At 43.8% G+C, this 24,648-nt stretch overlaps 2 protein-coding genes across 8 annotated transcripts in view; one reads left to right on the top strand and one right to left on the bottom strand.

Annotated features, from left to right (window-relative positions):
* The window catches only part of alms1 (ALMS1 centrosome and basal body associated protein), a 78,335-nt gene extending 67,677 nt beyond the window's left edge, over positions 1 to 10,658 (top strand). For all 7 annotated transcript variants that reach the window (XM_059965888.1, XM_059965885.1, XM_059965887.1 and 4 more), the window contains 3 exons: positions 3,985 to 4,045; positions 8,595 to 8,694; positions 10,225 to 10,658. In XM_059965888.1, the coding sequence (XP_059821871.1) occupies positions 3,985 to 4,045; positions 8,595 to 8,694; positions 10,225 to 10,269 (206 nt within the window). In that variant the 3' untranslated portion in view covers positions 10,270 to 10,658. The remainder of the gene's footprint in view (positions 1 to 3,984; positions 4,046 to 8,594; positions 8,695 to 10,224) is intronic.
* A 129-nt stretch (positions 10,659 to 10,787) lies between these two features.
* Positions 10,788 to 24,648, bottom strand: part of znf638 (zinc finger protein 638) — a 113,336-nt gene continuing 99,475 nt past the window's right edge. Inside the window, exons 20-25 of the mRNA XM_059963493.1 lie at positions 19,764 to 19,826; positions 16,426 to 16,618; positions 14,082 to 14,441; positions 13,277 to 13,396; positions 12,750 to 12,871; positions 10,788 to 11,068 (exon numbers count right to left, since the gene is read on the bottom strand). Coding sequence (XP_059819476.1) covers positions 11,000 to 11,068; positions 12,750 to 12,871; positions 13,277 to 13,396; positions 14,082 to 14,441; positions 16,426 to 16,618; positions 19,764 to 19,826 — 927 coding nt within the window. The 3' untranslated portion in view covers positions 10,788 to 10,999. The remainder of the gene's footprint in view (positions 11,069 to 12,749; positions 12,872 to 13,276; positions 13,397 to 14,081; positions 14,442 to 16,425; positions 16,619 to 19,763; positions 19,827 to 24,648) is intronic.

Here is a 24,648-nt window from a genome sequence, read left to right as displayed (position 1 = left end):
TTCTGGTTCATTGCACAACTCTCAATCCAGAATTGCTGATCCCCTAGTGAGCTCAATCATGAGCTGCTCTAAAAAGCCATCTCGTAGGCACGATAGAAATCTCCCCTCTTGAAATCTAACACCAACCTGATTTTCCTAATCTGCCTGCATATTGAAGTCCGCCATAACTATTGTAACATTATCCTTTTGGTATGTATTTTCTACCTCCCATTGTAATTTGTAGGCCAAGTCCTTACTGTTGGTTGTGAGTCTGTTTTACCATTGCAGTTCCTTAGCTCTATTGTAACGATTCAACATCTTCAGACCCTGTCACCTCTTTCTAATGATTTGATTTCATTTTTTACTAACGGAACAACATCACCCCCTCTGCCTCCCTGCCTGTCCTTTCCATACGATGTGTATCTTTGGACATTAAGCTCCCAGCTGTAATCTTCTTTCAGCCATGATTAAGTGATGCCTTCAACATTGTACCTGCCAATTTGCAACTGCAACAAGTTCATCTATCTTATTCCGTATACTGCGTGCAAATATAACACCTTCTGTCCTGTATATACCCTTTTTGATTTAGTTCACCTTTTATGTTGCAACTCATCTTGTTAACTGCAATTTTGCCCTGTCAACTGCTTCTCCTTATTACACATTGCCTCTGTGTGTAAACCAGATACCTCATCTTCAGCACTATCACCTGCCTTTCCTATGATACTTCTTGCATTAAATATACACAGCTCAGAACACTAGTCACACCCTGTTCAACCTTTTTATTCTTAACTTTGTCTGAGGTCTTTCCAACATCTGCTTCCACAACCTCCACTAATTGTTTTGGTACTCTGGTTCCTATCCCCCTGAAACTTTAGTTTAAACCCACCATGCAGCATTAATGTCACCCAGTTTCCTGTGTCCTGCACCTTGGGTGTAACTACCTCTCTAAATGTTGTATCTATCACCCTCTCAGCCTTCCGAATGATCTGAAGTTCATCCAGTTCCAACTCCAATTCCTTAATGCAGTTTGTTAGAAGCTGCAGTTGGTTGTAATTCTTGCAGTTGTAGTTGTCAGGGATACTGGAAGTCTCCCTGCCTTCCGACATCCCGCAAGAGGAGAATTCTATTATCCAGCCGGGCAACTTTACTGTCCTCGCTGAGCAGATATAAAGGAGGGAAGGAAAGTTAAAACTTGAGCTGTTCTTTTCTTTGGTTCGAGAGATAAAGCCTCAAGATCACCACTCTGACTCTGTCCATTGTGATGACGGCTGCTGCGTTTGCCTACTGCCTTTAATTTTTTTTCTTGCTAATCAATCCCAAACGCCGATTGGTCACTGGTCAAAGGTCTTTTTCACTGTAGTGACACACTGCTGCTTTTTCTACTTGGACAGCATTGTCATCCCCTCCTCTCCAAACTTCTGATGTCTGGATTGGTCGCTGGTCAAAGATCTTTTTCGCTGTAGCTACCTGCTACTACAGTGTAGAGGTATACAAAATGGAGGGAGATAGATGGGCCAACTGCAAGCAGGCTTCTTCCACTGAGGTTGGGTGAGACGAGAACTAGAGGTCATTGGTTAAGGGTGAAAGGTGGAATATTTAAGGAGAATCTGAGGAGGATCATCTTCACTCAGGAGCACGTCATTTGGCCCACAGAGTTGTGCTGAACCAGGTGAAAAGCAAATCGGAAACACACAAACATTGATGCCTCCTACCCACACCATGATCGTATCCCTCCATCTTCCTTACATCCATGTGCCAATCCAAACATCTCTTAAAGGCCTCTACCACCGTGACTGTCTGAGTAAAATACTTACTTTGCATATTCCCCTTAAAACTACTACCTCTCACCTTCAATGCTTACCCTCTAGTATTTCAACTGAAAAAGATGCTCTCTGTCCAGTCCACACCTCTCATGATCTTGTAAACCTCTGTGAGATCTCCCCTCAGCTTTTTCCACACCAGAGAAAACAACCCAAGTTTATCCAGCCTCTCATGATAGCATGTGCCCTCTAAACCAGGCAGCATCCTGGTAAACCTCTTATGTACCCCTCTCCAAAGCATCAACATCCTTCCAAAAGTGGGGCGATAAACATGGGACAAAATTTTTTTTTGAAATTTTTGCTTCCTTAAAAATATAAATCCAGTCTACCTTATCACATAGGAATTTGGAGAAACAAGAAATTAACTTTTATTGAATATATTATGTTTAATTGCATAATAGTGCTGATGCTTTGCAATAGTTCAACTAAGCTGAAAGTGTTTTGTTGCTGATTTTTGTTTGCAGTCAGTGTCTCGCTTAAATGCCCAACAATAATCAGCCAGCACTGATGGATTCCAGTTGCTCATCACTGACACCAAGGTTTGCAAGAAAGAAGTCTAAATGGGAATGCAGAAAATTAATGTTTAGTGACATGTTGCACTTCATGGTCTTGTATTCTTGAACCATGTTGTCAACCAGCTTGGTGCTCTGTAGTTGCCAAGAAACTTTTCAACAACATCCTTGAATGCCTTCCAGGCGATTTTCTTCAGACCCACTAGAAGTCCTTTGATTGCCTGTTGTTGATGATCTGTTTGATTTGTGGACCAACAAAAATGCCTTCCTTAATCTTGGCATCAGTTATTCTGACTTGAATTATGAATTGAAATAACAAATATAGGCATTTAAAAAAATGGTGCATGGTAGGGAACTTCATGGTGATTTTCATATTCAGCAGCCCAAAATCTATAAGATACACCCAAAAGTATTCAGGAAGCAAAATCTTTGTTGTCCAGTGTTACCACTGTCCTCAATGATACAAAGGTGGACCTGTCTCCAGTGGACTGGCTAAATAGATTGTGGCCAGCGGCAGATATTTGAACAGTTCATGTTTCTCATAAAATTAAACAGAGAGATCCTAACAGTCTTATACAGTACGGAGTCAGGGCCTTCAGCCCAACAAGTCCATGCCGTGCCCATAACCCTCTAAACCTCTCCTATCCATGTACCAATTTAGATGGGTTTTAAATGTTGTTAATAAGCCCACCTCAAACACAGAACATTGCAACACAGTGCAGGCCCTTTGGCCCACAAAGTTTTGCCAACTTTTTAACCATGATCAATATAACCCTTTCCTCTTACACATCCCTCCATTTGTGTATCTTAAAGAGTTTGTTAAATGTACGTAATGGAATGACAGAACAGACTTGATAGGCTGATGGCCTAATTCTTCTGCTGTGTCTTGTGGTTATCTGTCTCTATCATGACCTTGGCAGGAAGTTCCATGCATTGTCCAGTCTGTGTTTAAAAAAAAACACCCCTGATGTGCTCCTATACTTCTCTCCCAATGCTTTAAAATTATGCTTTCTCTTATTAGGCATTTTTGCCCTGAAAAAATATCTCCAGTTGTCCACTCAATCAATGCCTCTTATCATCGTGTATCAAGTCACTTCTCATCCCCCTTCACTTTAAAGAGAAAAACCCTAGCTTGCTCAGCCTATCTGCTTAAGACATGCTCTCCAATACATGAAGAATCCTGGTAAATCTCCTGATTTCTGGCAGCTTATTCCAAATAGACACCACCCTTTTCTTCTTTTGTTGTAGCCCCATATTATGCTGTAGTGTCTGCTCTTCAGGCAGGAAACCATTGTCCAATACGGCACAGAAATGTGTCACACTGAGCAAGAGTAGCAGTTACTAGTGCAACCAGACTAGTAACCAGTATGTCAGAATGTTGACTGGGATCAGGGTAACTTTATCAACCACTATCAGCCCAGCTTGTTTTATGAAGTCTGAGATAAACCTGGGAATGTTCAAAATGCTCTGCAGGTCAGTCAGCAGCAATAGGAAGAGAGGCAGGAATTGCCTGCCATCCACACTGGACTAGGATGGGTAGTTGTGTTGGCTCTGCTGTCACTCCCAGATCTGGCACTGAATTCAGAGAGGATGGGTTGGGTCAAGCTTGCTGTGCCAGTACAAATGTACAACACTTCCACCCAGTCCCAGTAATTTCCATTCCTGTTTTACAGATTACTCCATTTTATTCAAGAAGAAAATTTCCAAGCAAGAAATGTTGGATCGTTCTAAGCGGTGAGTCTGCAGTTAGTTCTACAGAGTTCCTGGTTACTCGGGAGTCCTCTCATTGTTCTCGGATCTCGCGGTGATCTAGTATACGTGCAGTTTCCAACAGTGGGGATGTCACTAATCAGAGGGCACAGCCTCAGAATAGAAACATAGAAAACCTACAGCACAATACAGGCCCTTCAGCCCACAATGGTATGCTGTACATGTATTTGCTTTAGAAATTACCTCGGGTTACCCATAGCCCTCTATTTTTCTAAGTTCCATGTACTTATGCAGGAGTCTCTTAAAAGACCTGATCATATCTGCCTCCACCATGGTCGCAGGAAACCCGGCGACCATGAGAGCACTCACCACTCTCTGCATAAAAAAACTTACTCTTCACCTGTCTTCTGTACCTACTTCCAAGCACCTTAAAACTGTGCCCTCTCGTGTTAGCCATTTTAGCCCTGGGAAAAAAGCCTCTGACTATCCACATGATCAATGCCTCTCATCATCTTATACACCTCTATCAGGCCAATGTACCATATGCCTTCTTAACCACACAGTCAAACTGCGCAGCAGTTTTGAGTGTCCTATGGACATGGACCTCAAGATCCCTCTGATCCTCCACACTGTCAAGTCTTACCATTAATACTGTATTCTGCCATCGTATTTGACCTAATTGTTGCTGATCAATCTGTACCTCTCCTGTTAATCCTGTCCCTTAGAGCAGAAACTAATAATTGAATCTACAAATACTTGCATTGATATTCCTTCCTCCCTTTTCAAAATAATGTACACCAGCAGTGCTCCAGTCTTACAAGCAGATTGAGCCTCTACAAGGTCCCCCCTTGCTTCTAGAAAGACGTCCTTTGAAAACAGAGATGAGAACGGGGTGCAAGATAATGATATGGGTGAAAATGTCACTGCCTTCCTGAGAAAGACCCTTTAGTGTGCAAGAAACAGAGCACTAACAGTAGGAATGGGTACAGTGGCTGCTCAACCTGGCAATGCGAGGTGGGACAGAGAGGGTGAGAGTGAGAGCACTGCTGATAAACTACCTCTCAGTCTGAGTTAAGTCTCATCCACTCCTCTGCAGATGTTTCCTACAGTGGGAGTAGTCTAGGACCAAAGGGCACTGCCTCAGAATACAAGGACGTTCTTTTTGAACACAGATGAATAGGAATTTCTTTAGCAGAGGGTGCTGAATCTGTGTAATTTATTCCCACAAATGGTTGTGGAGGCCAGGTCATTAGGTATAATTAAAGTGGAGGTTCTTGATTAGTCAAGCCATCAAAGATTCACAGGGTGAAGGCAGGAGAATAGGATTGAGAGGTACAATACATAAGCAATGATATAATGGTGGGCAGACTCAATAGGCTGAATGGTCTAATGCTGCTCCTGCACATTATGGTCTAATCATAGATCCATGTGGACAACAGTGACAGGACTTGGGGCACAGCAACAGACCCACCTGTGTCACGTTGAGGTTATGTCCGCTCAAGACATTTCATCTGCCCAGCCCAACCCCAGATGCATTGACAGGGTTAAATATGGGTAGGCTTGCTAGAATATAATCTATTCATGTCCACAATGAGACATTCTGGGGCATTGCTGTGGGTGTGGACAGTGACAGTCCCCCGAAACTTGAGGTAGGACTTTCTCAATACCACCTGCCTCTCCACTTATCTTTGTAACATCTGCAAACCTGGCCACAAAGCCATCAATTCCAAGTGGAATAAACAGACTGCTAGAGATGCTCAACAGGTCAGACAGCATTTCTCCACAAATCATAAACACAAGACACTCTGCAAATGCTGGAAATCCACACACAAAATGCTGGTGGAACTCAGCAGCTCAGGCAGCATCTATGAAGAAGAATAAAGAGTTTTGGGCCGAGACGCTTCATCAGGACTGGAAAGGAAGGGGGCAGATGTCAGAATAAGAAGGTGGGGAAGTAGGGGGTTGAAATAAGACAGTAAAAACATAGGAGCAGAATTTGGCCATTTATACCATCGAGTCTGCTTCGCCATTCAATCATGACTGATCTTTTCTTTTTCTCTTTAACCCCATTTTGTGGCCTCCCCGTAACTTTTGATGCCATGCACAATCAAGAACCTATCAATTTCTGCTTTAAATACACTCAATAACCTGGCCTCCACAGCTGCATGTGGCAACAAATTCCACAAATTCAATACCCTGTGGCTAAAGAAATTTTTCCACATCTGTTGTGAAAGGGCACTCCTCTATACTGGCTCTCTTGTCCTAGACTCTCCCACAGTGGGAAACATCCTTTCCACATCTACTCTGTCTAGGCCTTTCAACATTCGAAAGGCTTCAATGAGATCACCCCTCATCCTTCTAAATTCCAGCAAGTACAGACCCAGAGCCATCAAAAATGTTCCTTGTATGATAACCCTTTCATTCCTGGAATCATCCTTGTGAACCTCCTCTGGACCCTTTCCAATGCCAGCACATCTCTTCTAAGATGAGGAGCCTAAAATTGTATACAATACTCAAGGTGAGGCCTCACCAGTGCCTTATAAAGGCTCAGCATCACATCCCTGCTCTTGTATTCTAGACCTCTTGAAATGGTTGCATTTGCCTTCCTCACCACTAACTCAACCAGCAAATTAACCTTTAGGGTGTTCTGCGCAAAGACTTGTGTCCCTTTGCATCTCAGATTTTTGGATTTTCTCCCTGTTCAGAAAATAGTCCACACATTTATTTCTATCACCAAAGTGCATGACCATGCATTTTTTAACATTGTATTTCATTTGCCACTTTCTTGCCCATTCTCCTAATCTAAGACCTTCTGTTTCCTCAACACTACCTGCCCCTCCACCAATCTTCATGTCAACTGCAAACTTGGCAACAAAGCAATCTATTCTATCATCTATGTACAGCATAAAAAGTAGTCCCAACAACGACCCCTGTGGAACACCATTAGTCACTGGCAAACAACCAGAAAAAAGATCCTTTTATTCCCACTCACTGTCTTCTTCCAATCAGCCAATGCTCTAACCATGTTAGTAACTTTCCTGTAATACCATGGGCTCTTAACTTAGTAAGCAGCTCATGTGTGGCACCTTGTCAAAGGCCTTTTGAAAAGTCCAAATATACAACATCCACGGCATCCTCTTTATCCATCCTACTTGTAATCTCCTCAAGGAATTCCAACAGGTTTGTCGGGCAAGACTTTCCCTCGAGGAAACCATGCTGACTTTGTCCTATCTTGTCCTGTGTCACCAAGTACTCCATAACCTCATCCTTAACAGTTGACTCTAACATCTTTCCAGCCACTGAGGTCAGGCTAACTGGTCTATAATTTCCTTTCTGCTGCCTTCCTCCTTTCTTAGAGTGGAGTGACATTTGCAATATTCCAGTCCTCTGGCACCATGCCAGAGTCCAATGACTTCTGAAAACTCATTTCTAATGCCACCACAATCTCTTAACGCTACCTCTTTCAGAAACCGAGGGTGCAGTTCATCTGGCCCGGGTGACTTATGTACTTTTAGGTCTTTTAGCTTTTTGAGCACCTTCTCTTCCTTCACACACTACATCATCAAGCACACTGCTAATGTCTTCCACAATAGACTGATGCAAAATATTCATTCAGTTCATCTGCCATCTGCTTGTTCCCTGTTATTTCTCCTGCCTCATTCCAGTGGTCCAATATCCACTCTCACCTTTTAATTTATACGTACTTGAAAAAGCTTTTACTATCCACTTTGATATTATTTGCTAGCTTGCTTTCATATTTCATCTTTTCCATTCTAATGATTCTTTTTGTTGCTCTCTGTAGGTTTTTAAAAACTTCCCAATCCTGTATCTTCCCACTAATTTCCATTCCTTCTGACAGTCACCCAGCTGCTTGCCTCCTGCAATTTCAGGGTGACTACTTCCCTGTAACTTTGATCAATTATATCCTCACTCTCCCATACAAGCCAAAGATCATCCAGATCCTGAACACGGTCTTCAAAGAGCTTCTACTCTTGCCACTGGCCTACTCCAGATAATGGCCAACCCACTTGTCCATTCTGTACTTTTATTTAGTTTGCAGTGCCCTGCTCCTGCCACTGTTAGGACCTCTGCAATGGCCAAGTGCTTGCAAAGCTCTCTTTTTAAACAAGAAGCTGGGAAGTGATGGGTGAAAAAGGAAAAGAAGTGGAGTAGGAAATTTCATAGGAGAGTAAAGTTGACCATGGGAGGGATGGGGGGTACACCAGGGGAGGTGAGGAGAAGTCAGAGGCCAGAGTGGGCAATTGAAAGAGGAGGGGAAGTATTACCAAAAGCTGGAGGAATCTGTTAATGCCATCAGTCTGGAGGTTACCTAGACAGAATAAGATGTTGCTGCTCGAATCTTGGGTTAGGCAGCATCTGTGGAAATGGAAGCTGAGTTACTGTGTCTACTGACCATGTGTATTGTGTAAAGTTTCAGGGCATTGCTGACCAGTTCTGGTACTGACTGCTAGTTGTGAGAACTGAGCCCCCTCTTCCTGCCCTCAGACCAAGCTCTGCACAGCCTGTGGGGTGCACAAGCTGGCCACTGAAGCCTGTTTCTGGTTTGTTGCAGACTGTATGAGCAGCTTCCCGAAGTGGTCAGGAGGAGAGAAGAAGAAAAACGGAAAACAGAGTATCGGGCTAACCGCCTGAAAGCTCAGGTCTATAAACAGGTGAGTCCCCAGAGACATAGCTCAGCCCTGCACAAGAATGGTCCGCTGCCTGACTCCAGCACCCTGTGGAGTACAGTGGACCCCTGAAGACTGAGGTTGTCCTGGATCTTGTGCAGAAATTGCAAGGGCCCTCACAGATATATTTAAAACATCCCTAATTGATGGAACATTAGCTATTATCCAGCACTTCACCCTTGTCTAAGAAAGGCTCAAAGACTATGCCAGGAAATTATAGAGCAGCGAGTCTGAAGTCAGTTGTGGGCAAGTTACTGGAAGGTATTCTGAGGGAAAGGATACATCCATATTTGGATAGATAAGCTTTTTATTTTGAGTAGACAAATATTACAGCAAGGATGTCATACTGAGGCTTTATAAGGCATTGGTGGCATCGTAGACAGTGAGGAAGACTAGCAGAGCTTGCAGTGGGATCTGGACCAGCTGGAATTTCATGTAGCCAAGTGTGATGTTGCACTTCAGAAGAACCAACCAGGGCAGGTATTACACAGTAAATGGTACAACAGAGGGACCTTGGAATGCAGATCCATAATTCCTTAAAAATGGTGTTACAGGTAGATAGGGTCATAAAGAGAGCTTCTGGCTTTCATAAATCATGAGTATTGAGTACAGGAGTGTGGATTGAGCTGCCGATGGTGATGGCAGGTGCAGTTTCAATTGTAACATTTAAGAGAAGATTGGAGAGATACATGGATGGGGAAGATACAGGTCAGTGGAATGAGGGAGAGAATAGATGGGTCAAAGGCTCTGCTTCTTTGCATGTCCTCCCTGTGACCAGGTTGGTAGGTGAACTGGTTGCTGTAAATTACACCTATCGAGCTGGTGACTGCCTGTACTGACACCGTGGCCTGAATGCAGTGTAACTTTATTAGCATTAGTGGCTGGGCAGATGAGACAGAGACCTGAAGCAACAAACCCCCCTCCTCCCCCATGTATCACCTTGTCCAACATCTGTGTGGTGAGAAAAGCAAATGCGATGTTGGTATTCATTTCAAGAGGACTAGAGTATATAAGCAAGGAAGTAATACTGAGGCTCTGAGGCACAGGTCAGACATTTGGAGTATTGTGAGCAGTTTTGTGCCCCTTATCTAAGAAAGGATCTTATGGCATTGAAGAGGGTCCAGAGGAAGTTCATGAGAATGATCCTGGGAATGAAAGGTTTAATGTATGAAGAGCGTTTGATGGCTCCAGGCCTGTACTCACTGGAGTTTAAAAGCAAGGAGGGGGGATGGCTCATTGAATATTGAAAGGCTAAGAGTGGACATAGAGATGTTTCCTATGGTGGGGGAAATCTAGGAGCAAAGGTCAGTCTCAGCATAGATGGGGTTGAATCTGTGGAATTTGTTACTAAGACAACTGTGGAGGCCAAGCCATTGGGTACTTTTAGGTTCTTGGTTAGTCCAGATGTGAAAGGTTATGGAGAAAAGGCAGGAGAATGGATCAGCTATGATGAAATGATGGAACAACCTGTTCCTATTTATGATCTCTCTCTCTTTTCCCTTCCCACCCCCCCAGAAAATCACCAATCGTGTTTTGGGCAAGAAGGTCTCTTGGCAGTGATTACTCAGCAACTCGTGCCTGATGCCTGGACTCTCTCCTCTGTTCCATTTGCTGTAATGTAAATAAATCTTTAGTTAAATAAAAATACTCCCTTGTTTTACTTTCACTCTACAAGAACAGAGCAAACACACTCACTGAACATCAGGTTATTAGGGACCCAAACACTCCCCCCTCTGTTTCTGACCCTGGACCAGAACTCAGCAGCCTGAGATTTTTTTTGCTTGGAGTAGAAAGCAGTGCCCCAGCAGGGTTTTGCTCGTGCCTTTGGGAGCTTGTGTCTTAGTCTTCCTGCAGCACTAATTGCAAAGGGCTGCTGCTAACTGTACAGGTTGTATTCTCCCTGTGACTGCTCACTTCTGACAGACCGTCTTGGAACAGATTCACTCCACAGATAGCCTTAGGATTTCTGATGTGTAAAAAATAATCCAATTATTATGGATAGAAACATTTTCTCTCAAGTATCCTGAGACAGGTCTGTATGTAGTAAGATGTCAGCGCAAGTTTAAAGACACAGCATCTGTAGAACATAATTTTAATTGAATAACAGAATCGCCGGTTGTTACAATTTCCATAAAAACACAAGACAATATTAACGCAAAAAAAAAAACAGAATCCATCATCATTACAGTGGAAAGATCATTTGTACACTGTTGTAACTGAGAGCAGGGGGGGTGGGGGGGTGGAGAGAAACACTTGGACCCAAAATATACTCTGTAGGGAGTGAATTAAGTCACTTTTCCTGTTTCGGCACACGTTCCTGCTGTCTCTGAATCTCCTCTTTCCGCTGGTTCACGTATTTCTGCAAAATAACAAATCTGTCATTCCAGCATCTTTAGAACATTGTAGACTGAAATGGCCTGTACTATGTTGTGCTGACACTTTTAACCTAATTCATGATCAATCTAACCTTTCTCTCCCACATAGTGCCCATTACAAGAAGTATTCACCGACTCCCCCTGGAAATTTTCATGTTTTACAACATTGAATCACAGTGGATTTAATTTGGCTTTTGTTTGACACTGATCAACAAAAAACTCATGTCAAAGTGAAAACAGATTCCTACAATGATCTAAATTAATTACAAAATAACTGATTGTATAAGTATTTACCAGCTTCAAGCCAATATTTAGTAGATGCACCTTTGGCAGCGATTACAGCCTTTTGTCTATCTGGATAGGTCTCTATCAGCTTTGCACATCTGGACTCTGCAATTTTTCTCCATTCTTCTTTACAAAACTGCTCAAGCTCTGTCAAATTGCATGGGGATCATGAACAAACAGTCCTTTCCAAGTCCAGCCACAAATCTCAATTGGATTGAAGTCTGAATGCTGACTTGGCTGCTCCAGGATATTAAATATCTTGTTTTTTAAGTCATTCCTGTGTAGCTTTGGCTTTATGCCTGGAGTCATAGTCTTGCTGGAAAGCAGATCTTCTCCCACATCGCAGTTCTCTTGCAGACTGCATCAGGTTTTCCTCTAGGATTTCCCTGTATTCTGCTGCATTCATCTTGCCCTCTGCCACCTGGCAGTGAAATATCCCCACAGCATGATGCAGCTAACACCATGCTTCACAATAGGGGTGGTGCAGTTTTGATGATGTGCGGTGTTTGGCCTATGCCAAAAGTGTTTAGTCCTGATGAAGGGTCTCGGCCTGAAACATTAACCGTTCGTTTCCACAGATGCTGCCCGACCTGCTGAGTTCCTCCAGCGTGTTGTGCATATAGTGCTTAGTCCGATAGCCAAAAAGCTCAATTTTGGTTTCATAAGATCATAGAACCTTCTAGCTGACTTCAGAGTATCCCATATGCCTACTGGTAAACTCTAAGATTTCATGAGTTTTTTTTCCCCCAACAGTGGCTTTCTCTTTGCCACTCTCCTATCTCAGCCACTGAAACTCCTAACACCAGAGCTGTCATAGGTCTCTTGGTGGTCTCCCCCACTAGTCCCCTTCTTCCATGGTCACTCAGTTTTTGAGGATGGCCTGCTCTAAGCAGACTTACAGCTGTGCCAAATTCTTCCCATTTCTTGATGACTGACTTATCTGTACACCAAGGGATATTCAGTGACTTCGAAATTTTCTTGTATCCATCTCCTGACAATGCTTTTTAATAACCTTTTTGTGGAGTTGCTTGGAGTGTTCTTTTGTCTTCATGGTGTAGTTCTTGCCAGGACACTGACTCACTGGCAGTTGGACCTTCTGGATACAGGTGTATTTTTAATACAATCAATTGAAACTCCTTGACTTCACCCAGGTGATCTCCAAAAATCAAATGGCTGCACCAGTGATGGTGTGTCATGTTAAAGGGAGTGAATACTTATGCACTCAATTATTTTGTATTTGCTATTTGTAATTAACTTTGATCACATTGTCAAGATGTTTTCACTTTGACACGAAAGAGTCATTTTTTGACTCTGCCCTTATGCTTTCCTCCAATCACCTTAAAATCTGTGGTACCTGTCCACACCCTAGTGACTCCTTACCTCCATGTTCTTGTAGTGCAGCATCGTGCTGCAGTGGGTCACCTTGGCAGTGTCTTCATTTGTGTAAAACAGGGAACATATCTGACAGAAGTAACCAGTCTTTGGGACAACAAATTCAACACCTGTGAACACAGAATAAGAAGTAATTAACCCTGGCCATTGGCTGAACTTTGGTTCCAAGGTGCCTGATGGGTCCTGCTAACCCCCACAACCACCGACTACCTTGCACTCCACAACTGACTATTGTTATCAAACCACCCCCCCCCCCCCCCCCCCGGCAGCATGGACCCAGACCCACCCACCCACCACACTACCCATCAAATCCTTTTCCACTTCAAGAGTCAACTGTGATATCATTGTGGGGCAATGAGAGGGGTGAGAGGGAGTTGTTGAGACATCACAGAAGGCAATGATGAGGTAAAGAGCCTAGGTGCAGGTTGGTGGGTCAGTCTGAACAGAGAACAACCTGTTTTATAAGTGATGTGCATACCGTCACTCTAGTCTTTGCACTACCTCGGTGTACTCACCGACAGGGCTGTTGGGCTTGTAAGGAGGCATCTTCAGTTCAGTGAGATTTGTACCAGCCAGCCTGATCCTCTTTACAGCGGGTTCCACCTCAGGTGGAGACTCTCTCTTCATCTTGGGTTCTGGTAAAACAGAATGCATTAGGGGAGAAATAGTTTTCAAACCTGACATGCAGGTTGGGGATTTTCAGAACAGTTACAGAAGCCATTCAGCCCAGTGTGCTTATTGCAGCTCTCCAGCTCCCCACATATTTATTCCATCCCTGCTGAATGTCACTGTAACCTGCCTGGTTCAGTCCAAACCAGCTGAACAAAATAATAAATGTGAAATAAAGACAGGTAACAGGAAACTGGCTCACCGAGGAGATCTGGACAACCAGTAACCATCCTTTGCAATGGCACAAGACAAACTGGTAACCCTAATCATTTATGGTTTTATATTGCTATATTTCTTCACTATTCTTGGTTGGTGGGGCTGTAACGAAACCCAATTTCCCTCGGGATCAATAAAGTCTGTCTGTCACGGCTCAACATGTAGTCTCACCCACAGGGTAAACAGTCCAGGTGCAGGTCGATGGCACAAGGCAGAATAACAGCTTGACGTTCGACTAGATGGGCCAAAGGGTCCATTTCTGCATTGTAGGACTCTATGATTCTAAGGGTCAAATGGCTTACTCATGTTTCTATGTTTGGAAAATTCTGGCACATCCTCTTCTCCCTCATGAACTTGTTCAGCTCCCCCTTCTTTGTGCAACTATTCCCTGCACAGGACAGGGAGGTGGTTGTTAACCTGCCAGCCAGTGCTCACCTGCTCGCTGCTCCTGGCCTGCATTTGTGGCGTCCCCTCCAGAAGAGGCAGGGACAGGGGAGAGGTTACTGGGTGGAGGTGCCGCTGAGCTGCGGGCAGGTTCACCACCTGCAGACACTGGGGACGCGGTCCCCCTCTGGGCAACTGTGGTTTCTGTGACTGGGAGCGCTGCAGCCTCTGGTCTGGTGTCTGGGAGAGGGGCTTTGCTTGGCTCTGCTGAGGGAGCCTCCGCTGCTTTCTCTGTCTCCGTCTCCATTGGCTGCTCATCAGCTGCTGTCTTGGGCTGGGGTTCCAGCTGGGCTGTGGCCTCAGGTTTCAACGTCACTTCTGTGGTCTCCACCGCTTCGACCTGTTCAGTTGCTGTGGAAATGGGAACAAATCTCAGACATTTGTCACAACTGGCATGATTCCCTCTGTTCTTCCTATAGTTTATACATGGACATTACAAGATTTATCCACTACTCTCTGTGGGTGACATGGAATCCCGGACAAAGCCATGCCCATTAACACAAGGGGGTCAAACAATCCCTTGCCTCTGCTCTTCCCACATCCCTTGGATTTGAACAGAACTGTAGGAAATATGCAGATGACCATGGTCTGCACCATGATGGACTGAAGGACCCACCGTTCTTTTTCACTCCCAGTGAAGACATTTCTGAAGTGACTGACACCGCCCTGATTGAACTTCTGTATGTGGGCTATCTTTAGCACTGCACCCTCTGTAAATCTCAGCACAATCCCAGCTTTCCACCCCGACTCTTCCATCCAAAGAAAACCCCTGCCTACCCTCACTCCATGCCATTCTTTCCAGCGCTTTGATCAGGTGAAATTCCTGCTAGAAAATAAGATGTTTGTCCTTTGCAAATACCCAGCTTTTGAAATAGTGACCAGCCATCTCTCCCTGCCAATGTCCCTCCAGAATTCAGTCCAACTAGCAGTGGCTTCTCATTACGTGCCCAGATTGTTCTCTCTGGTATCTAACCACAATCCTATATTGTCCATCTATACCAATGTTGAAACCATCAATTGTTGCATACACAACCCACAACAGCCAACTTCTTATGTACCCAGTATCTCACGGGAACATACGTCCTATACCATTGGTAATGTCTAGAGGAGGTGCTGCTTCAAGGCAAAATCCATCATTAAAGCTCCCTATCATAAGACATGGGAACAGAATTTCAAACAGGAGAAAACCTGCCAGTGCTGGAAATCCAAGCAACACACACAAAATGCTGGAGGATCTCAGCAGGCCAGGCAGCATCTATGGAAGAGAGTAGTCGACATTTTGGGCCGAAGCCCTTTATCTGGACTGGAGAAAAAAAGATGAGAGGTCAGAGTAAGAAGGTGGTTGGGGGGTGGGGGGGTGGAAGGGAGGAATAAACACAAGGTAATAAATGAAACTGGGAGGGGGAGGGGTGAAGTAAAGAGCTTTTTGGTTAAAAACATACAGGGCTGGAGAAGTGGGAATCTAACAGGAGGGGACAGAAAGCCATGGAAGAAAGGGGGAGGAACACCAGAGGGAGCTGATGGGCAGGTGAAAGAGGGAAATGGAGGTTGGTGCATTACCAGAAGTTCAAGAAATCGATGTTCATTCCATCAGGTTGGAGGCTACCCAGATGGAATATAAGGTGTTACTACTCTAACCTGAATGTGGCCTCATTGTGACAGTAGAGAATTAGCAGACAGTACAGAATGCTCCCCATTCAATTGTGGTTGATTTATTTCCTCTCTCCATCCTATCCTCCAGTCTTCTCCCTGTAACCTTTGATGCCTTGACTAATCGAGAACATATCAACCTTTGCTATAAATACACCCAAGGATTCCGCAGATTCACCACCATCTGGTCCTAGACTCACCCACTATAGGAAACATCCTCTCTACTTCTACTCTATCTAAGCCTTTCAATATTTGATAGGTTACAATGAGATTCCCCCCCTCATTCTTCTAAACTCCAGGGGTACAAGCCCAGAGCCATCAAACACTCCTTCGTTCCAAGGATCATACTCATGAACCTCCTCTGGACCCTCTCCAACACTTGTAGATCCTTTCTTAAAATGGCCTAAAACTGCTCATAATACTTCAAGTGCAGTCTGACTAATGCCTTATAAATCCCCACTGTGGAGAGGGGCAGGCACATAATTCCCTAATGGTTCAATGTCTTATGTGTTTGATGATGAGGATGAGAGGGATGGGTTCACTCCAAGGTTGTAGGGATGAGGGATTCTCTGGCTAGAGCCTGGTCAGGAGCAGGCTGGAATGGTCCTGAGAAGAGGATGCCAGGTGGCTGGAGCCCGTATCTGGTTTGGATTCTTGGGTTGCCAGCCCTGGGCAGTGGGTTTACCTGTAGCTGACTTTGCGTTTGGGACGTCCTCAGTGGATTCTGCTCCCACCAGTTTGAGCTCAGTACTTTCTGATGTTTCGGTGCTGATTTCAGGTTGATTTTCAGGGATCTGATCTCCGGCGAGGTCTTCCTCCTCCCCCACTTCATCCACAGTCACAAACTCATCCAGGTTGAAGGGGAAGACCTCCTGTTCCTTAGCAAAGGAGAAGAAAACACTCGTTAATGTTTCTGAAACCAGCACAAAACTCCAACCTCAAGCAGCTGGAAAGCAAAGAATGTCCAGCAAAAGAGAATCACAGGGGCTCTTGCAAATCAGCTGCAGACCCAGAGTCATTAAAGGGCATTTTGCGACTTTCTTCACCTTAAACAACTTCAACATAACATCCCATCTCCTGTATTCAATAAACTGATTCTTGAAGGCCAATGTGCCAAAAGACACTTTATCTACCTGCAACGCTACTTTAAATTAATTATGGACCTGTATTCCCAGATCACATTCCTCAGTGCCCTTTTGGGTGGGACTACGACCAGAGTTCATGGCTTAAGGGTGAAAAGTGAGAACTTTCAGGGGAAATGTCTTCACTCAGAAGACCGTGGGAGTGTGGAATGAGCTGCCACTACAAGTGGTGCATGTGAGAGCTCGACTTCAACATTTAAGAGAAGTCTCGATAGGTACATAGATGGCAGGGGTAGGGAGGGCTATGGTCCTGGTGCAAGTCGATGGGAGTGGCACGGACTAGATGGGCTGAAGGGGCCTGTTTCTGAGCTGTACTTCTCCATGACCTATCCTACCATCAACAACTACCCATTGTTAATCCACAGGGCAGCTCCAGCTCCCATTTGAAATAAACCATTCCCAGTCTCCCATTTACTTGTACACTAGAGTACTCATTCAGCTGCCTTTGTTAGCAGGTTAATTGGTCATGTGGATTTAACTGCATAGCACAAGCTTGTGAGGTGTAATATCTATTATACAGAACAGTACAACACAGGAACAGGCCCTTCAGCCCACAACATTGGGTGGAACCAATTAAATTAGTAATCAAATGGTCAACTAAACTAATCCCTTCTGCCTACGCAAGGTCAATATCTTTCCATTTTCCTCACATTCATGTGCCCATCTAAATGTCCCTTAACAGCCTCTAATGTATCTGCTTCTACCACTGCCCCAGGCAGCGCATTCCAGGCACCCACTACCAGTCTATGTAAAAAAAAAACTTGCCCCTCACATCTCCTTTCAAATTACCTCCTTTCACCACAAATGCATGCACTCTGACATTTCATCCCTAGGAAAATGAGTGCTTACTCTATCAGATCTTCCCTCAGCTGCTCCAGAGAAAATAACCAAGTTCATCCAACCTCTCATGCCCTCGAAACCAGGCAACACTCTAGTAAAGCTCTGCTATACTCTTTCTAATCCTCCCTGTAACGGGGTGACTAGAACTGAGGAAACCTGAGGGGACCAATATTTTCACAGGCAGGTTTGTTAGAGCTGTTGGCAAGGTTTAAACTAATGTGGCAGGGGGGTGGGAACTGTAGTGACAGGACTCAGGATAGTACAAATGCTGAAAAGTAAAGATAGCATGCAGTCAGACTGTCAGGAAGGGCAGGCAGGTGATGGGGCATAGTCACAGCAAATAGGGTGAGTATCAGTACTTTAAGGACACAGAATCAAAAAAGATAGCAAATACATTACTCAAGGTGTTGTATCTCAATGAGTGGGGTATAAGAAATAAGGCAGATGATCTTGTTGCATTTTTACAGACTGCCAGGTAGGATGTTTGTGGCCATCACTGAAACATGGCTGAAGGACGGTAGCTGAATGTCCAAGGTTACACATTATATTGGAGGATATGAAGGTAGGCAGAGGGGGTGGTGTGACTCTACTGGTAAAGAATGTCATTATATCAGTAGAAAGATGTGACATAGGATTGGAAGATGTTGAATCCTTGTGGGTTGAGTTAAGAAACTGCAAGGGTAAAAGGTCCGTGATGGTAGTTATATACAAGCCTCCCAACAGTGGCTGGGAGGTGGGCCATAGATTACAAAAGGAAATAAAAAAGGTGTGTCAAAAGGGCTATGTTATGATAATCATGGGAGACTTTAACATATAGGCTGATTGGGAAAATCAGGTTGGTAATGCATCTCAAGAGAGTGAGTTTGTTGAATGCCTAAGAGATGGCTTTTTAGAGCAGCTTGTCATTGAGCCTACAAGGGGATCAGCTAGTGGTGATTAGGGAGCTTAAGGTAAAAGAACCTCTAAGAACCAGTGATCACAATATGATTGTGTTCAACTTGAAATCTGATAGGGAGAAAGTAAAGTCTGATGTAGCATTACTTCAGTGGTATGAGAGAGGAGTTAGCCGAAGTAAACTGGAAGGAGCTGCTGCCAGGCATGTCAGCAGACAAGCAATGACGTGTGTTTGTGGGAAAAATGAAAAAGATGCAGGACTCGTGATTTCCAAAAATGAAGAAATACTCAAATGGCAAATTTAGTACAACCGTGGCTGACAAGGGAAGCCAAAGCTAATGTAGTAGTGAAAGAGCAAAATTTAGTGGGAAGATAGAGGATTGAGAAGTTTTTAAAAGGCAACAGAGAGCAATGAAAAGAATCATTAAAAGGGAAAAGATGAAATATGGAAACAAGTTGGCAAATAATATCAAAGTGGATAGTGAAAGCACTTTCAAGTATGTAAGATGGCAGATGAACTAAATGAGTATCTTGCATCAGTCTTCACTCTGGAAGACACTAGCAGTGTGCCAGATGTAGTGTGTAAAGGAAGAGAAGTGAGCAGAGTTACTATTACAAGGGAGAAGGTGCTCAAGAAGCTGGAAGACCTAAAGGTACTGAAGGCCCCCAGACCAGACGAACTGCACCCTAGGGTTCTGAAAGAGGAAGTGTTAAGAGACTGTAAAAGGGAGGTGAAAGAAGAAGCTGTCCTTTCACACTTCCACAAGACATAGTGGCAAAATAAGCCATTTAGCCCATCGAGTCAATGCTGGGCCATCAATAGTAAGATATCGAGAAAAGAGGTGGAGGGGACATATGGAGACGGGGAGAAATTGTACATGTTCAAGTGGGAGTGGAGGGGGAAAAGAGAGAGATCAGTGGGAGGAGGAAGGATGATCCAGGTAGGGAGAGAAGAAACAGTTAAAAGAAGGGCATGGAGCCAGGGAGGGCAAAGGGTGGGGAAGCCAGGGAGGAACGGTCTACATGCAGGGCGATAAGATTAGGCAAAGACTAGATGAGCTGAAGTGCGCGTTTCTGTGCTGTAATGCTCTATGATTAAAGCAAGGGGAGTGTGAGGAGAGAGAAAACCTTGAGAAAGGGAATTTACCGCTTCTCTCTTTGGATTTCTGCTGCTGGTCCTGCGGTCCTTACTGTTTCTGTCTGAGGAGGTCTGAAAAATAGAAGAAGTTGGATCATTATTTCCCACAGGCACTTGAGGCAGTGAGGCAACATTTTATTCGAAAGTTTTGTGAACGCGGTCCGTGAACTAGAGGTACGATTCACCTGAATGGTATTACGGCAGTATGGCAGGATAGGGAGGTGAGGAAAGGAAGGTGCTGGTGATAATCAATGCAGTTACAGCCAGGACAAGGCACATAACAAAGAACATCGTAGCTGACGGGCCTGTACCGTGCTGAAGTGTTCCATGTTCAAAGACTATAGAGAGACAGAGAGGAGGATAAAGAGGGCTGACTAGAGCTGCTCAGGTATTCTGAACTGACTTACACCAATACCCAGAGGCTGATCCAAGTACCCCATACATCTCAGACCGAAGATGTAGGAGCAGAATCAAGCCATTCGGTCCATCCAGTCTCTTCCACCAATCATGGCTGATTTACTCATTCTTCTGCCTGGTCTCTGTAATGCTGGCATCCTAACTAATCAAGAACCTATCAACTTCCAGTTTAAATAAATCCAATGACACAGTTATCTGAGGCAACAAATTCTACAGATTCACCAGCCTTTGGCTACAAAAATGCCTCCTCATCCTCTCTTCCAAAGGGATGTCCAAGACTCCCTCACTCTAGGAAACATCCCCTGTACATCCACACTATCTAGGCTTTTCAATGTTTGGTAGGTTTCAATGAGATCAGCCCTCATTCTTCTACACTTCAGAGTACAGGCTGAGAGCCAAACTCTCCTCATATGTTAACCCTTTCTTTTTTGCAACCCTCCTCTGAACTTTCTCCAATGCGAGCACATCTTTTCTTGCATCAAGGCCCCAAAACTGCTCACAATACTCCAGCATCACATCTTTGTTTTTGTAACTCTAGTATTCTTGAAATGAATGCTAACACTGAATTTGTCCTCCTAACAGTGACTCAATCTGCAAGTTAACCTTTAGGGAATCCTGTCTGAGGACTCCCAAGTCCCTTTACACCTCTGATTTTTGAATTTTATCTCCATTTACAAAAACAGCTTATGTCTTTATTCCTTCTACTGAAGTGTAGCATGACCATATACATCCCAACACTGTATTCCATCTGGCACTACTCCCAAGTCCTGCGGAATCCCTCTTTCACAAGCTTGCCCACATCATTGCTCCACCTTCCTGACCAGCACCCCAGCACAGCACAGCCACAACCTTTATCTCACCTGTAGCCCCGAAACAACTCCCCAATCCTTATCCCAGTCACTGCTGTTTATGGCGAAAAGCCGAGGCCCAGGGCTGATCACAGGGAACAATTCACATTTAACATCTCACCGAAGTTTGAATTATCTCAGTTCCCCCCTCACTTTCATACACAAATTTTACAGCTGAAAACCGGGGTTTGCACATAGAACATTATAGCACAGTTCAGACCCTTTAGCCCATGATCTTGTTCCACTCTAAGATCAGCCTAACCCTTCCCTCTCAGTCAGCCCTCTATTTTTCTACCATTCATGTCTCTTAGATGTCCCTAATGTAGTGGTCGCCAACCCGTTGATTGCAATCGACTAGTTGATCTTTGAGATTTTCCCAATAGATCCCGGAAAAATATTTTAAAAAATCAAAAATAAATACAGTAGGATAATGGTAATAAAGCAATACTTTCACTATGGAAAGCTGTTTGTAAAGAGAGATTGTTTCTAGGTTGCGGGGTTTTAGTTCAGTTCTTTCCGCCCAGTGCACGTGTGTGTATAGCTCCCCCGCCATGCACCGCGGTTTCAGCGTAGCTTGTGCTGCATCAAAGTGACCAGTTAGATTAGATAAAAGTACAGACTGTCACAAACATCAGTACACGGCACTCGCTGGTGATATCCTGCAAGGTAGCTAGCTAGCATGGCGGAAGCTCCACAAAAGAAGGCAAAAACATACAAATTCCATCCAGAATGGGAAGAGGAATTTCCCTTTACCTTGGTGAAAAGCAAGTGTGTATTTATGTTGTGCCACCAAATACAAGCACTGACTAAAAGAGGGAATCTGGAGTGGCACCACAACACCAACCACCAGAAATTTAAAGACACCTACCCCCTCAAAGAGCGCAATCCATGCCAGGAAAGTTGAGGAGCTGAAATAGGGGTTGAAGGCCCAGCAATTGTTTTTCACAAAACATGCTGCTATTGAAGCATCATTTCATGCAAGTCAACTTTTGGCTAAACACAAGAAGCCTTTTACAGATGGCGATTTATTGAAGGAAGCAATGGCCATTACTGCAGAGACTGTTTTTCATGACTTTAAAAACAAAGACGACATCAAAGCGGTAATACATAATATACCGCTTAGCCCTGCAACAGTGACAAGGAGGGTAGAGTCGCTGTCAGAGAACATGGGTCGACAAGTGTTAAAGGACTTGTCACTCTGTGAATATTTTTCACTACAGTTTGATGAATCCCTGGATGTAATGCAAACAGCTCAGCTTGTTGTATTTGTCAGAATGGCTTTCCAGGATTTTACAACAAAGGAGGACTTCCTCACTCTTTTGCACTTAAAGGAGAGAACGAGAGGTGAGGATATTTATAATGAGTTTAAAAAATATGTCCGTGAAAATGACATCTCCATTCATAAACTAGTTACAATTACTACTAATAGGGCCCCAGCGACGCGCGCGTGGTGTGCACATTGGTTTTACAGCACTGTGCCGTAATGACCCTGATTTTCCCAACTTCCTGGATTATCACTGTGAGATTCATCAGCAGGCCTTAGATGGGAAGGTCGTGGACTTTTCTCATGTAATGACACTGGTGGCCAAACTGATAAACTTGATTTGAGCAAAATCACTTCAGCACCGCTTGTTCAAGGCATTATTAGATGAGCTTGACGCTGCTTATGGAGACATAATTCTTCATGATGTTCGGTGGTTGAGTCGCGGCAAAGTGCTGCAGCCATTTGTTGATTTGCTGCCTGAGATAAAGACTTCTTGTCAACAGAAAAACGAGGAACACGAGGATCTGTCAGATGATGCATGTCTCCTGGATTTAGGATTTCTGACAGACCTAATGGCAAAATTAAACGCACTAAACAATGAGCTCATGGGAAAAGACTGACCCCTGCCCCACATGATAAGCTCAATAAATGTATTTAAGGCCAAGCTTGGTGTTTGGATTTCAAATTTAAAGAACAGGAGGCTGATACACTTTCCTAACATGGAAATAAATGTTATAGGCCATCAAGGAAAAAACTGCTTTTTGCCCTGAGCAGTACTGTGCTTACCTAGACAAACTGGCTATAGAGTTCGATCAGTGTTTTGGGGAGTTAAACATCATGAAAGATATTGCTGAATTTATTTCAAACCCATTGCTGCCAATCAATATAGAACAGATAGCAGCCAAATTCCAGCAAGTATTTGGTGTGCCAAGTGATACGAAAATGGAAATAGTTGATTTGCAAAATGACATCAAGCTTAAAGCAAGATGAAGGGATGGTGACTTTTGGGGGCTTGTCAGCAGGGAGGAGTCTCCTCATCTCACCACGTGTGCACTGAAAGTCAGAGCCTACTTCGGGTCAACTTATCTGTGAAATTGCATTTTCACAGATGAAAATTATTAAATCTAAGTACCGGAGCTGTCTTACTGACAGACACCTCACAGACTGTCTCAGACTAACTGCCTGTAGTTATGAACCAAATTTCAGGGAACTAGCAGAAAGTATTCAGCCCCAGTCATCACACTGAGTGCCACAGTCAATTTTTATTCATTTATTTTTCATGTTGGAAAAAAGTAACAAAACTTAGAATTAAAGGTGTGAAGTATTGTTATATTCTTAAAGAAAGACAACTATGGCCTGTTTGATATGCTAATTAGTGTTTTCTTGTTTGATTTAATTTGAAAGTTTGACAAAAGTATTTTGTGTAATTCAAATACAATTAACCCAAATAAAAGGCCTCAAGTTGCAAGTACAATCTGAGCTGTTTTTTCTCTAAACAATTTAGTCGGTAGATCTTGCCTTTCACTATGGTCGAAGGAGGGAATCTTGGGCTGAAAAAGGTTGGTGACCACTACCCTGATGTTTTAGCCTCCACCACCACCTGTGGCAGGGTGTGTGTCTCACACACACACACACCTCTCTGTGTAAAAAAAAACTTTCCTGACATCCCCCTGTGCAATCAAATCACCTTAAAAATATTCACCCTTATATTATCCTTCTCTGCTTTAGGATGAAGTCTCTGGCTGTCCACTCGATCTACAATTAAAGTCAGATCTTTACATACACTTCGGTTGAAGTTATTACAACTCATTGTTTAACCACTCCAGAGATTTCTAATTAGCAAACTATAGTTTTGGCAAGACATTGAGGACATCTACTTTGTGCATGACACAAGTAATTTTTTTCAATAATTGTTTACAGACAGATTATTTCACTTTTAATTAATTATATCACAATTCCAGTGGGTCAAAAGTTTACAAACAAAATCAAAAGAAATCAGCCAAGACCTCAGAAAAAAAAATTGTGGACTTCCACAAGTCTGGTTCATCCTTGGGAGCAATTTCCAAACGCCTGAAGGAACCACGTTCATCTGTACAAACAACAGCACACAAGTATATACACCATGGGACCACGCAGCCGTCATACCACCCAAGAAGGAGACGCATTCTGTCCCCTAGAGATGAATGTACTTAGGCGTGAAAAGTGCAATCAATCCCAGAACAACAGCAAAGGACCTTGTGAAGATGCTGGAGGAAACAGGTACAAGTATCTATATCCACAGTAAAACGAGTCCTATGTCGACATAACCTGAAAGGCTGCTCAGCAAGGAAGCCGCTGCTCCAAAACCACCATAAAAAAGCCAGAC

This window comes from Hypanus sabinus, chromosome 3 (assembly GCF_030144855.1).
Source record: "Hypanus sabinus isolate sHypSab1 chromosome 3, sHypSab1.hap1, whole genome shotgun sequence".
In the NCBI taxonomy this organism is placed as follows: Eukaryota; Metazoa; Chordata; class Chondrichthyes; order Myliobatiformes; family Dasyatidae; genus Hypanus; species Hypanus sabinus.
The sequence above is the reverse complement of the archived record's forward strand: the minus strand, read 5'-3'. Positions and strand labels throughout refer to the sequence as shown.